At 40.5% G+C, this 15,360-nt stretch overlaps 1 protein-coding gene across 1 annotated transcript in view; it reads right to left on the minus strand.

Moving 5' to 3' along the window:
* Positions 1 to 717: 717 nt before the first annotated feature.
* Positions 718 to 15,360, minus strand: part of LOC110529991 (probable E3 ubiquitin-protein ligase HECTD2) — a 39,642-nt gene continuing 24,999 nt past the window's right edge. Inside the window, exons 17-21 of the mRNA XM_021612720.2 lie at positions 9,654 to 9,741; positions 7,844 to 7,950; positions 1,860 to 1,975; positions 1,339 to 1,482; positions 718 to 1,061 (exon numbers count right to left, since the gene is read on the minus strand). Of these exons, the coding sequence (XP_021468395.1) occupies positions 941 to 1,061; positions 1,339 to 1,482; positions 1,860 to 1,975; positions 7,844 to 7,950; positions 9,654 to 9,741 (576 nt within the window). The 3' untranslated portion in view covers positions 718 to 940. The remainder of the gene's footprint in view (positions 1,062 to 1,338; positions 1,483 to 1,859; positions 1,976 to 7,843; positions 7,951 to 9,653; positions 9,742 to 15,360) is intronic.

Consider the following 15,360-nt stretch of genomic DNA (forward strand, 5'->3'; position numbering starts at 1 on the left):
GCAACACTCACTACCGAGGTCCAAACTGCTTCTGGAAGCAACGTCAGCACAAGAACTGTTCGTCAGGAGTTTCATGAAATGGGTTGCCAAGGCTGAGAAGCCGAACACAAGCCTATGATCACCATCCGCAATGCCAAGCGTCAGCTGGAGTGGTGTAAAGCTCGCTGCCATTGGACTCTGAAGCAGTGGAAACACATTCTCTGGGGTGATGAATCACACTTCACCATCTGGCAGTCCGACAGACAAATCTGGGTTTGGCTGATGCCAGGACAACACTACCTGCTCGAATGCATAGTGGCAACTGTAAAGTTTGTTGGAGGATAAATAATGGTCTGGGGTTGTTTTTCATGGTTTGGGCAAGGCCCCTTAGTTTGAGTGAAGGGAAATCTTAATGCTACAGCATACAATGACATTCAATACGATTCTGTACTTCCAACTTTGTGGCAACAGTTTGGGGAAGGCCCTTTCCTGTTTCAGCATGACAATGCCCCAGTGCACAAAGCAAGGTCCATACAGAAATGATTTGTTGAGATCGGTGTGGAAGAACTTGACTGGCCTGCACAGAGCCCGGACCTCAACCCCATCACCGTTGGGATGAATTGGAACGCCGACTGCGAACCAGGCCTAATCGCTCAACATCAGTGCCTGACCTCACTAATGCTCTTGTAGCTGAATGGAAGCAAGTCTCCACAGCAATGTTTCAACATCTAGTGGAAAGCCTTCCCAGAGGAGTAGAGGCTGTTATAGCAGCAAAGGCAGGACCAACTCCATATTAATGCCCATGGTTTTGGAATGAGATGTTCAATGAGCAGGAGTCCACATACGTTTGGTCATGTAGTCTATATCAAATTCTATTTTTGAAGGAATGTAATTCTAAAGTACATTTGGAAAGGAATCACCTACTCTCATCTTACTGTGAATCTCATAGCTGCAGACTGAGTCACTCTAAGCCAAAGCCCTCTGCGTTTGAGATGGCGATGGTTAACTTCTGCTTCAGTTCCTTCCTGCTTTTATAAGGTGGGAGGCAGATCTGGTTGAAGCAGGTGTGAGATATGGGTAACCTGAAACAGACAAGGATAACCTGTCTAAACAATTACTGTAAGGGCCCTTCTGTTGCCATTGCACTAAACCTGGCTGCATTATAACAGATTACAATGACACCACTAAATATCTGTCCACTTACACTCTACAATACTGTATGCTGCTCAACATATAGCATTTGCAGTCAACCAGTTAATTAAGTCAACATATAATAGCTGTTCTATTTAGATATTGTTCTATATGGTTGGATATATGTGAGAGTAAGAGGCAATGAGTGATGAGATGACTGTACAGTACCAGTCAGTGGACACGTCGATCTTGGCAATCTTGAAGTTGAGGTCGGCCAACCCTCCCACGGGGACACGGTCACTTCCTGTGGCGAAGTGGAGCAGCTTCTTCTGCAACTCCAAGGGGAAATCCAGCACCACGTCCCAAAAACAGCTAAACACACACACACAAGAAACAAACATAGCCAACGTGACTTTTCTGTAAGGAAAGGGGGGTGGGGGGTGCAGCTGGAGTAAACAGGCCTGGAAGGGAGCGGAGTAACTTACAGCTGTAAGGGGGCACAGGCTGGCTGCAGGCATCCAGAGAGTGGAGGAAGTATGAAGAGTTCAGTTCTAGGTTCCTCCAACAGAGTGAAAGGCCCTATAGCACTGCATGGGTGTGTCATAATGGCTTGTTGCTGTAGGCTTTGTGATATTGGATATTTTCTACTTCACAGCAGGATCAGGGTTTGCTGGCCAGGTGAAAGATGAAAAAGGTATGCATAGTTGTATAGATTGGATGCACTGGGTGTTTGTGTGCATGACCCTTACCGTACTGTGAGGTCAGCTTTGCTGTAGCCCTCGTACTGAGCTGCTCTCTGTAGGGTGCTCATGTCCAGCTCTGGGCTCCCACACACCAGCATCTCCACCTCCTCTGGCCTCAGCAGCTGCACAACCACAACATCATCACTAAGGAGTGCCCTATAGTGTAAACCAAAGGAGGCTGGTGAGGGGAGGACAACTCATAATAATCTCTACAATGGAGTGAATGGAATCAAACAAATGGAAACCATATGTTTGATGTATTTGATACCATTCCACTAATTCTGCTCCAGCCATTACCACGAGCCCGTCCTCCCCAATTTAGGTGCCACCAACCTCCTGTGATATAAACATAACGTCTTATATTATGCCTACTGTAATTCAGTAACATCACATATTGTACTATGCATCCAGGGCTTAGTTTGAGACATAGCTTTAGATGAGGGATTTATATCACACAGCTGAGCACAGAGCTCTGACTTGAGTCCCTGACATGAGGGATTTGCTGACAATGCCAACAATACATACAATGAGATATTTTTAAGTTCAGTGCTTTATCTTGTCTATCAGTATTGTGTTTGAGTCAATGCTCATACATTCATTGTGGCCTACAATGTGTGCTTCACAGTGATTAGCATATATTCTACATGACCATACATCTTGGTGGTAATATTATATTTGATCTTAACTAGTTTAGGATTGGCTCAGACATACAGTAACTTGGCAGGGTGCAGACCATACCCACAGTGTGTGTGTGTGTACACTTGTGGACAGACCAACATTGAACATAGTCAACCAGCCACAGATCCTGGAGATGCACCAATATTAACAACGTTCTTACTTATTAACTCAGTGTGTTACAATACAGATGGATCTTAATTTAATTTGCAATGTAAAACTTGCACTGTATTTTGAGGTTTAAAAAAAGCTTCTGAAGTTTGTAATTTCCCTTACGAAACATGTGTGAACCCCTACAAAAATAAATTACAATCCACATCATTATTCACATTTCCTCTTGCTGAGCATTATTTTCCTGCTGCAGCAAACTGGCTCAAATTAAAGATCCTACATCTGTAACTCCAAACTATTCTGTAGGTCATCAAGTTCTTCAGTGTCAGCAGGTTTTCAACCAATACTGAATGCCTATTCTAGGATGCTTTAGTGTCTCTGACAAACAGATATGTGCCACTAACATTAGTATTTTGTTTATTTAATTACCAGGCAGGTAACAAACACTAAATTACCTCTCTGTTAGGAGATAAATAAATTGACAAATCTATTGAGAGTTCACAATCTGAACAAAAATTGATTCCATTGTATTTAGCTAAAGTATTTCAGGAATGTACAGTATGAGTAAGCATACACAGTAACAGTCGAAAGTTAAGACACACATACTCATTCCAAGGGTTTTCTTTATTTTTTACTATTTTCTACATTGTAGAATAATAATGAAGACATAAAAACTATGAAATAACACATTTGGAATAATGTAGTAATCCACAAAAATGGTTAAACAAATATATATTCTATAATTGAGATTCTTCAAAGTAGCCACTCTTTGCCTTGATGACAGCTTTGCACACTCTTGGCATTCTCTCAACCATCTTCATGAGGAATTATTTTCCGACAGTCTTGAAGGAGTTCACACATATGCTGAGCATCATTTTTGATTGCTTTTCCTTCACTCTGCGGTCCAACTCATCCCAAACCATCTCACTTGGGTTGAGGTCAGATGATGCAGAACTCCATCACTCTCCTTGGCCAAATAGCCCTTACACAGCCTGGAGGTGTGTTTTGGGTCCTTGTCCTGTTGAAAAACAAAATTATAGTCCCACTAAGCGCAAACCAGATGGGATGGTGTATCGCTGCAACCATGCTGGTTAAGTGTGCCATGATTTCTAAATAAATATCAGACAGTGTCACCAGCAAAGCACCATCACACCTCCTCCATGCTTCACGGTGGGAACCACATGTGGAGATCATCTGTTCACCTACTCTGCGTCTCACAAAAACACGTTGGTTGGAACCAAAAATCTCAAATTTGTACTCATCCCACCAAAGGAAAGATTTCCACCGGTCTAATGTCCATTGGTCGTTTTTTTGGCCCAAGCAAGTCTCGTCTTATTATCGGTGTTGGTGGTTTCTTTGCAGCAATTCGACCATGAAGGCCTGATTCACACCGTCTCCTCTGAACAGTTGATGTTGAGCTATCTGTTACTTGAACTCTGTGAAGCATTTATTTGGGCTGCAATCTGAGGTACAGTTAACTCTAATGAATGTATCCTCTGCAGCAGAGGGAACTCTGGGTCTTCCTTTCCTGTGGCGGTCCTCAATGCCAGTTTCATCATAGCGCTTGATGGTTTTTGCCACTGCACTTAAAGAAACTTGAAATGTTCCGTATTGACTGACCTTCATGTCTTAAAGTAATGATGGACTGTCATTTCTCTTTGCTTATTTGAGCTGTTCTTGCCATAATATGGACCTGGTCTTTTACCAAATAGGGCTATCTTCTGTATACTACCCATACCTTGTCACAACACAACTGATTGCCTCAAACGCATTAAGGAGGAAATAAATTCCCCAAATTAACTTAACAAGGCACACCTGTTAATTGAAATGCATTCCAGGTGACTACCTCATGAAGCTGGTTGAGAGAATGCCAAGAGTGTGTAAAGCTGTCAAAGGCAAAGCGTGGCTACTTTGAAGAATCTAAAATATTTAGATTTGTTTAACACTTATGTTATTTCATAGTTTTGATGTCTTCACTATTATTCTACAATGTAGAAAAAAATTAAAATATAGAAAAACCCTGGAATGAGTAGGTGTGTCAACTCTTGACTGGTACTGTTGTAGAATTACAGTAATTTCGGATAGAATTCCATCTATTGCAGAATGTGGATAGCAGGCGGACACCATTTTCACCCAGATAAATTCCATCATTGACGAATTACCTCTGTTTTTTCCAAAAACAATCCAAATTGGCAACAAATGACGTGCCCATGTCTTTAGAAAGGCGCATTAGCCATAGATGAAAAGACCACATACGATAAACACGCTCCATACACTAAGGTTAGAGTAAAGAATAGATCAAACCCATGGTTTAAGTCGGACATTTCTGATGCTATTTGTAAAAGAGATGTAGCATGGGCTAAGGCTAGGTAAACTTATTATAGCTCTGACTGGCTGATTTTAAGGCAGCTAAGAAACCTGTGCATCAGACTTGTTAGAAGAACAAAATCGGATTACTATGTGACTAGTTTAAAATGACTGTTATGGGAATCCAGACAAATTCTGGAAAGTATTTAAAACATTAAAAGAACAATATGCAATCTACACTCCCAAATCAGATAGGGTTGGATACTGGTCTCATTACTGATAAGAACGCCAATGCTAATGCCTTCAACAATCACTTCATTGCAGCAGGCAATCTTGTTGAGAAAATGCCAACCACAAATGAAGGAAGAAAATATACATATGCATTATGCATGAGTGCGGATGCTGATGGTCAGGGTTTCTCACGAAGCCTCTTCACAGAGAAGAAAGTTATTGGTGCCTTGCTAGCCATAGACACTAACAAAGCAATAGGGGCTGACAAATTTGATCCAGAGTTGCTGGCTAGAGCTGCACCACTTATCTCTGGTGCTCTTACTCATATTTCTAACCTCACGTTGACCTCTGGGGTCATACCTAAGATTTGGAGAACTGCCTATGTGCTGCCTCTGCACAAAGGTGGGGATACTGGTGACCTTGATAATGATCGACCAATCTCTAAGCTGTCTTGTCTTGTAAAAATGTTAGTCATTGGTAAATGTACAGCTGCGATCTTTCTTGTCTGACAACTGCATACTGAACAAATTTCAGTCCAGTTTAGACCGGGGCACAGTACCATCACAGCCACCACACTGGTTATAAATGATATTGTAAGGACTTTGGATAAGAAGTTGAACTGTGTTGCTTTGTTTGTTGACCTGTCAAAGGCTTTCGACACAGTTGATCATTCTCTTCTGCTGAAGAGGCTGACCACATTGGGGTTGGCCTCAGATACATGTTTATGGTTTCAGAATTATCTCAGTGATAGATCTCAGGCTATTATTACAGATGAGGTCAAATCTGAGTTTGTCACTGTTCACAAAGGAGTCCCGCAAGGTTTGATTTTAGGTCCTTTATTATTCACTATATACATAAATGATATCTGTATCTCAGTGAAAAAAATGCTGCTTTAATTTCTATGCTGATGACACAGTACTTACTATATGCCACAGCCCCATCACTCACTAAAGCATTTGACTTTCAATTGCTTCAAGATGCACTTGTAGATCTTAGGCTGGTGCTTAAGTAAAACTAAGTATATGGTATTTTCACGATCCAAAAGTATACAATTTGAATTTCTGAACAATGCTAACCATGATGGCTGTCTTTTGGAACATGTTCCCACCTATAAATAACTTGGAATTTGGTTAGATGATCATCTCTTTTTTAAAACTCGTATAACTGAGCTGGTAAAGAAGCTGAAATTGAGAATAAGATGTTTTTGTAGAAATAAATCTTGTCTGTCATCACAGCACAGAAAGAAAATTGTACAGGCCACTTATGTCAGTGCTTGATTATGGTGATGTTTTATATATGCATGGATCAGCATCAGTAGTGAAGAAATTGGATGCATTGTATCATGCAGCGTTGCGCTTTGTTACTAATGAAAACTTTTGCACACATCATTGTCTTTTGTGCACATCGGTTGGCTGGGACTCCCTGACTTTTAGAAGGGCCAGACACTAGTTGATACTTGTCTATAAAGCGGTCTTATAGAAATGTCCTAATTATCTTAACTCAAACATTCAGTGGTCAAACAGTATTTATCAGACTCGGTCACGGGACATGCTAGTGCTAGAGATCCCCCGGATTCACTGAGTTAGGCAAAACGGCATTTGAATATCATGATTCACACTCATGGAATGAATTTCAGAGAGAACTCCAGTTAGATGTTTTGGTGCCTGAAAGACAGTTTAAATGCACATTACATTAACTTCTTATTATAAACTGTGATTGCTTTTTGTAATGTGTGTTTTTCTTATAGAAGTTCATTTATTTTAATATTTTTAATCTCCATCTTGTACTTTTTATGTTTTAATTTTGTTTGGTTTTTAAATTCTTATTAATTGTTGCGTTGTTTTTTAATTGTTGTATCACAGGGCACAACTGTAAAAGAGACCTGATCTCAGCTTGTTTCCCCTGTTAAAATAAAGGTTAATAAATCAATCAATCAATAAATAAATAAATAAATAAATAAATATGAGGCTACCCTGCTGGCCAAGTCTGGGCCAGGGAGAACATAAGCTATTCTGTGTCTCTGGCTGATCGGTATTCAATGGAGGTCAGCTGTGTTAGATTTGTGCTGCTGTAACGAGATAAGTAAAAACATTCTTCCCAGGAGGCCATAATCCCTATAGTCTGTCTAAATAACTAAATCAACTCATCACCTCTATTCTTGACCCACTTAAACGGTCCTGTTTCGCAATATAGGGTGGCTACAGTATCTGAGCAATGTCACTCAGTGCAAAACATACCCCAGCAGAGGGGGTCAGGAGGTGGCAGGTGGGTAGAAGTTGTGTATATTTACATTAACAGTCAAGAGAGACTCTTTCATACAATTGTGTATGTGTGAGACACAAGCATGCACACCACAGGTGGCTAAGTGGCACCTTACTTGGGGAGGACAGGCTCATAGTAATGGCTGGAATGGAATATATGGAATATATTCCAGCCATTATTATGAGCCATTCTCCCCTCACCAGCCTCCAGTGAGGTACACATAGTGATATTAGCTTTTTTCCTCCTCTTACTATGAAACCTGTATTAGAACTTTCGTCTGGAGGTTCTGACCACAGTGATGTGAATAACTTATTGTAATAACTTATTGTAACCCTCCAAGAACCTGGGAACCGAGCCGACCTTAACCCCACCCCCACAGAAAGCTTAGAGAAGTCCCGACTCACCATCAGAGCGTCTGACGCACACACACTGTGGAAGCCACGATAGAAGGCTGCAAACTGCTTGTAAATTGACTTATTAAGCAGGAAACCAGCATACAGCTGAACATACTCTGCAGAGAAAGAAAATAATTTAATAAATCACTCAAGCACCCATAAATTGAGACACATAAGTCTTGTGCACGTGACATTGAAGCATAAGTACAGTGTGATGCATTTCTTCAAGCTCCAAAACCAACAATGCAGTAATCGATATCAATGTAGCACTAAACACAAGGTAGAACTAAAACACACAAGAAATAAAGAAATAAGAACATGAGAAAGTAAGAAGCTACAGCTGAAGTCAGAAGTTTACATACACCTTAGCCAAATACATTTAAACTCAGTTTTCACAATTTCTGACATTTAATCCCAGTAAAAATTACCAGTCTTAGGTCAGTTAAGATCACCACAAAATTTTAAGAATGTGATATGTCAGAATAGTAGTCGAGAGAATGATTTATTTCAGCTTTTATTTCTTTCATCACATTCCCAGTGGGTCAGATGTTTACATACACTCAATTAGTATTTGGTAGAATTGCCTTTAAATTGTTTAACTTGGGTCAAACATTTCAGGTAGCCTTCCACAAGCTTCCCACAATAAGTCGGGTGAATTTTGGCACATTCCTCCTGACAGAGCTGGTGTAACTGAGTCAGGTTTGTAGGCATCCTTGCTCGCACACGCTTTTTCAGTTCTGCACACACATTTTCTATGGGATTGAGGTCAGGGCTTTGTGATGGCCACTCCAATACCTTGACTTTTGCCAGAACTTTGGAAGTGTGCTTGGTAGGCATTTGTATGCATTTGCGACCAAGCTTTAACTTCATGACTGATGTCTTGAGATTTTGCTACAATATATCCACATAATTTTCCCTCTTCATGATGTCATCTATTTTGTGAAGTGCACCAGTCCCTCCTGCAGCAAAGCACCCCCACAACATGATGCTGCCACCCCCGTGCTTCACGGTTGGGATGGTGTTCATTGGCTTGCAAGCATCCCCCTTTTCCCTCCAAACATAATGATGGTCATTATGGCCAAACAGTTCTATTTTTGTTTCATCAGACCTTCATACCTTATTAACAATGTGCAGGGATACTGGAGTGATAGAGGTCGATATAGTGCATAGTGAAACTATTCAAAACCTTTGACTTATTCCACATTTTGTTACGTTACAGCATCATTCTAAAATTGATTAACTCGTTTTTTCCCCCTCATCAATCAACTCACAATACTCCATGATGACAAAGCAACAAAAAAAAGCAAATGTATAATATATATGTTTATATATTTTAATATCACACTCAAGTACTCTAAAAAAAATATATATATTTTATACATTTGCTTTTTTTTGTTGCTTTGTCATCATGGGGTATTGTGAGTTGATTGATGAGGGGGAAAAACGAGTTAATCAATTTTAGAATGATGCTGTAACGAAATGTGGGAAAAATTCAAGGGGTCTGAATACTTTCCGAATGCACTGTATGTATAAGGGTAAGTTGACTAGACATCAGGTAGAGGAGAATTGTGACATAACATGGGGAACAGACAAATACACAGAAAGGTGAATTAGTGAACAGCACATCGGCGATTTTCTAACAGAAATGTTGTCCCGGAGGCCCGACGTGTGATTTTATTGTGGTGTGGTCTAAATTGACGAACAGAACTAGTTGAATCAGCTGCGTTAGAGATGGGATGGAACAAAACAAAGCACATCTGTGGTCCTGTACATGAATGTCTACCCTTCATATATTAATCTACAGTATAGGCCTACTCACCCTTTCTGTTCTGTTTGTTGACTGGAATCTTGTCACCTCCAGGTTTTAGGTTATAGGACCTGACCACCCCGAGCTCCTCTTGGAAAACCTAGATACAATGATACAGTCACTAACTTAAAATGATGAGAGTGGATTTCTTGGGAAAGGCCAAAGCTTATTGGTTTATGGTCAACATTCACTTACGGCAAACATGTGGGTTTAAAAATGGCCTACTGTAATCAGAAACCAGAGGTATAGATAATGTATTTGCTCTGGTGTTGAACTCAGCTGGTGAATAAAGGATATAGAACATATGATACAGTGCCTTCAGAAAGTATTCATACCCCTTGACTTATTCCACATTTTGTTGTGTTACAACCTGAATTCAAAATGGATTATATCGATTTTTTCCCCTCACCCACCTATACAAAATACCCCATAATGCCAAAATATTTTTTTGTTGTTGCAATTTTTGCAAATATATTGAAAACGAAATACAGAAATCTCATTCACATACTGTAAGTCTTCCAAATTTAGCGTAGGTGCATCCGATTTCCTTTGATCATCCTTGAGAGGTCACTACAACTTTATTGGAGTCCACCTGTGGCCAACTCAATTGTTTGGACATGATTTAGAAAGAAACACCGGTCTATATAAGATCCCACAGTAGACAGTGCATGTCAGAGCATAAAACTATACCATGAAGTTCAAGGAAGATTTAACAATTCTAAGGCATACAGTACCATTCAAAGTTGATACACCTACTCATTCAAGGTTTTTATTTTATTTTTACTATTTTCTACATTGTAGAATAATAGTGAAGACATCAAAACTATGAAATAACACATATGGAATCATGTAGTAACCAAAAAAAGTGTTAAACAAATATGAGATTCTTCAAAGTAATCATCCTTTTCTTCAAAGTAGCCACCCTTTGCCTTGATGAAAGCTTTGTACACTCTTGGCATTCTCTCAACCAACCTTCATGAGGTCGTCACCTGGAATGCATTTCAATTATAAGGTGTGCCTTGTTAAAAGTTAATTTGTAGACTCTCTTTCCTTCTTAATATGTTTGAGCCAATCAGTTGTGACAAGTTAGGGGTGGTATACAGAAGCTAGCCCTATGTGGTAAAAGACCAAGTCCATATTATGGCAAGAACGGCTTAAATAAGCAAAGAGAAATGACAGTCCATCATTACTTTAAAACTTCTTATGGCTTGGGGGCAGTATTGAGTAGCTTGGATGAATAAGGTGCCCAGAGTAAACTGCCTGCTAATCAGGCTCAGAAGCTAAGATATGCATATTATTAGTAGATAGAAAACCCTCTGAAGTTTCTAAAACTGTTTGAATGATGGCTGTGAGTATAACAGAACTCATATGGCAGGCAAAAACCTGATTAAAGAATCCAACCAGGAAGTGGGAAATCTGAGGTTTGTAGTTTTTCAACTCTTTGCCTATCCAATATAGTGTAAATTTGGTTCGATTGCACTTCCTACGGCTTCCACTAGATGTCAACAGTCTTTAGTACCTTGTTTGAGGCTTCTACTGTGAAGGAGGAGAAAATGAGAGCTGATTGAGTAAGAGGTCTGCCAGAAGGCCATGAGCGCATTCAGGTGTGCTCCCGTGAGAGGTAGCTGCGTTCCATTGCATTTCTAAAGACAAAGGAATTCTCGGGTTGAAACATTATTGAAGATTTATGTTAAAAACATCCTAAAGATTGATTCTATACATCGTTTGACATGTTTCTACGAACTGTAATGGAATATTTTGACTTTTCGTCAGGCCTGCGCGTCGTGAATTTGGATTTGTGAACATAAGGTGTGAACAAAGAGGAGGTATTTGGACATAAATTATGGACTTTATCGAACAAAACAAACATTTATTGTGGAACTGGAATTCCTGGGAGTGCATTCTGATGAAGATCAAAGCTAAGTGAATATTTATAATGCTATTTCTGACTTCTGTTGACTCCACAACATGACGGATATCTGTATGTCTTTTTTGGTCTCTGAGCGCCGTACTCAGATTATATGGTGTGCTTTTTCGGTAAAGCTTTTTAGAAATTTGACACAGCATTAAGGAGAAGTTTATCTAAAGTTCCATGCATAACTCTTGTATCTTTTATCAATATTTATTTTGAGTATTTCTGTAAATTAATGTGGCTCTGCAAAATCACCAGATGTTTTGGAAGCAAAACATTATTGAACGTAACGCGCTAATGTAAACTAAGATTTTTGGATATAAATATGAACTTTATCGAACAAAACATACATTTATTGTGTAACATAAAGTCTTATGAGTGTCATCTGATGAAGATCATCAAGGGTTAGTGATTAATTTTATCTATATTTCTGCTTTTTGTGACTCCTCTCTTTGGCTGGAAAAATGGCTGTGCTTTTCTGTGACTAGGGACTGACCTCTAACATAATCAGATGGTGTGCTTTCGTCGTTAACAACAAGTTTATCTTTAAAATGGTGTCAAATACTTGTATGTTTCAGGAATTTTAATTGAGATTTCTGTTGTTTGAATTTGGCGCCCTGCACTTTCACTGGCTGTTGTCATATCGATCCCGTTAACAGGATCTCAGTCGTAAGAACTTAAGACATGAAGGACAGTCAATACAACAAAATGTCAAGAACTTTGAAAGTTTCTTCAAGTGCAGACGCAAAAACGATCAAGCGCTATGATGAAACTGGCTCTCATGAGGACTGTCACAGGAAAGGAAGACCCAGAGTTAATTATGCTGCAGAGGACAAGTTCATTAGAGTTATCAACCTCAGAAATTGCAGCCCAAATAAATGCTTCACAGAATTCAAGTAACAGACACATCTCAACATCAACTGTTCAGGACTGTGTGAATCAGGCCTTCATGGTCAAATTGCTGCAAAGAAATGACACCAATAATAATAAGAGACTTGCTTGGGCCAAGAAACACGAGCAACGGACATTAGACTGGTGGAAATCTGTCCTTTGGTCTGATGAGTCAAAATTTTAGATTTTCGGCTCCAACTGCCATGTCTTTGTGAGACGCAAAGTAGGTGAACAGATGACCTCCGCATGTGTGGTTCCCACCATGAAGCATGGAGGTGGTGTGATGGTGCTTTGCTGGTGTCACGGTCTGTGATTTATTTAGAAATCAAGGCACACTTAACCAGCATGGCTACCACAGCATTCTGCAGAGATACGCCATCTCATCTGGTTTGCGCTTGGTGGGACAATCATTTGTTTTTCAACAGGACAATGACCCAACACACCTCCAGACAGTGGTAGGCTTGATTACCAACAACGACGAGACGGCCTACAGGGAGGAGGTGAGGGCCCTCGGAGTGTGGTGTCAGGAAAATAACCTCACACTCAACGTCAACAAAACTAAGGAGATGATTGTGAACTTCAGGAAACAGCAGAGGGAACACCCCCCTATCCACATTGATGGAACAGTAGTGGAGAGGGTAGTAAGTTTTAAGTTCCTCGGCGTACACATCACAGACAAACTGAATTGGTCCACCCACACAGACAGCATCGTGAAGAAGGCGCAGCAGCGCCTCTTCAACCTCAGGAGGCTGAAGAAATTTGGCTTGTCACCAAAAGCACTCACAAACTTCTACAGATGCACAATCGAGAGCATCCTGTCGGGCTGTATCACTGCCTGGTACGGCAACTGCTCCGCCCACAACCGTAAGGCTCTCCAGAGGGTAGTGAGGTCTGCACAACGCATCACCGGGGGCAAACTACCTGCCCTCCAGGACACCTACACCACCCGATGTCACAGGAAGGCCATAAAGATCATCAAGGACAACCACCACCCGAGCCACTGCCTGTTCACCCCGCTATCATCCAGAAGGCGAGGTCAGTACAGGTGCATCAAAGCTGGGACCGAGAGACTGAAAAACAGCTTCTATCTCAAGGCCATCAGACTGTTAAACAGCCACCACTAACATTGAGTGGCTGCTGCCAACACACTGACTCAACTCCAGTCACTTTAATAATGGGAATTGATGGGAAATGATGTAAAATATATCACTAGCCACTTCAAACAATGCTACCTAATATAATGTTTACATACCCTACATTATTAATCTCATATGTATACGTATATACTGTACTCTATATCATCTACTGCATCTTTATGTAATACATGTATCACTAGCCACTTTAACTATGCCACTTTGTTTACATACTCATCTCATATGTATATACTGCACTCAATACCATCTAATGTATCTTGCCTATGCCGCTCTGTACCATCACTCATTCATATATCTTTATGTACATATTCTTTATCCCCTTACACTTGTGTCTATAAGGTAGTAGTTTTGGAATTGTTAGCTAGATTACTTGTTGGTTATTACTGCATTGTCGGAACTAGAAGCACAAGCATTTCGCTACACTCGCATTCACATCTGCTAAGCATGTGTATGTGACAAATACAATTTGATTTGATCTGACTGTGTGGGCTATTTGACCAAGGAGAGTGATGGATTGCTGCATCAGACCTGTCCTCCACAATCACCTGACCTCAACCCAATTGAGATGGTTTGGGATGAGTTAGACCGCAGAGTGAAGGAAAAGCAGCCAACAAGTGCTCAGCATATGTGGAAACTACTTCAAGACTGTTGGAAAAGACTTCCAGGTGAAGCTGTTTGAGAGAATGCCATAGTTTTCATGTCTTCACTATTATTCTACAATGTAGAAAATAGTACAAATAAATAACCCTTGAATGAGTAGGTGTTTCCAAACTTGGCTGGTACTGTGTGTAAATAAGGTATTTCTGTTTTTTGATAAATGTGCAAAAAATTGGAAAAACCTGTTTTCGTTTTGTCATTATGGGGTATTGTGTGTACATTGATGAGGAAAAACATTTACTTAATCCATTTTAGAATAAGTCTAACATAGTGGAAAGTCAAGGGGTATGAATCATTTTCGAAACGCACTGTATGTCTGTCTATATGATATACTCAGTGGCCCGTTTATTAGGTACACCCATCTAGTAACGGGTCGGACCCCTCTTTTCCTCCAGAATAGCCTGAATTCTTCGGGGCGTGGAATCGTTGCTTCATTTGTATCAACGAACTTAATGTGTTCCAGGAAAACCTTCCCCACACCATTACACCACCAATACCAGCCTGTACCATTGACACCAGGCAGGATGGAGCCATGGACTCATGCTGCTTACAAACAACTCCTGACTCTGCCATCACTATGACGCAACAGAAATGGGGATTCGTCGGACCTGGAAATGTTTTTCCACTCCTTAATTGTTCAGTGTTAGTTATAAAGTGCCAACTGGAGACGCTTCTTCTTGTTTTTAGCTGATAGGAGTGGAAACAGGTGTGGTCGTCTGCTGCAATAGCCCATCCATGACAAGGACTGATGAGTTGTGCATTCCAAGATGCAGTTCTGCACACCACTGTCGTACCTGCACCATTGTTTGCCTGTTTGTGGCCCGCCGGTTAGCTTGCACGATTTTTGCCACTCTCGACCTCTCATCAACCAGCTGTTTTCGCCCACAATACTGCCGCTAACTGGATGTTTTTGTCGCACCATTCTCGGTAAACCCTAGACCAGGGATATTCAACTTTTACCCTACGAGGTCTTGAGCCTGCTGTTTTTCTGTTCTAACTGACAATTATTTGAGCCCACCTGGTTTCCCAGGTCGAAAATCTGTCCCTGATTAGAAGGCAACAATGAAAAAGTGCAGTAGAACTGGCTTCGACGTGAAGAGTTGAG

The sequence above is a fragment of the Oncorhynchus mykiss genome, chromosome 1, assembly GCF_013265735.2.
Source record: "Oncorhynchus mykiss isolate Arlee chromosome 1, USDA_OmykA_1.1, whole genome shotgun sequence".
Classification (NCBI taxonomy): Eukaryota; Metazoa; Chordata; class Actinopteri; order Salmoniformes; family Salmonidae; genus Oncorhynchus; species Oncorhynchus mykiss.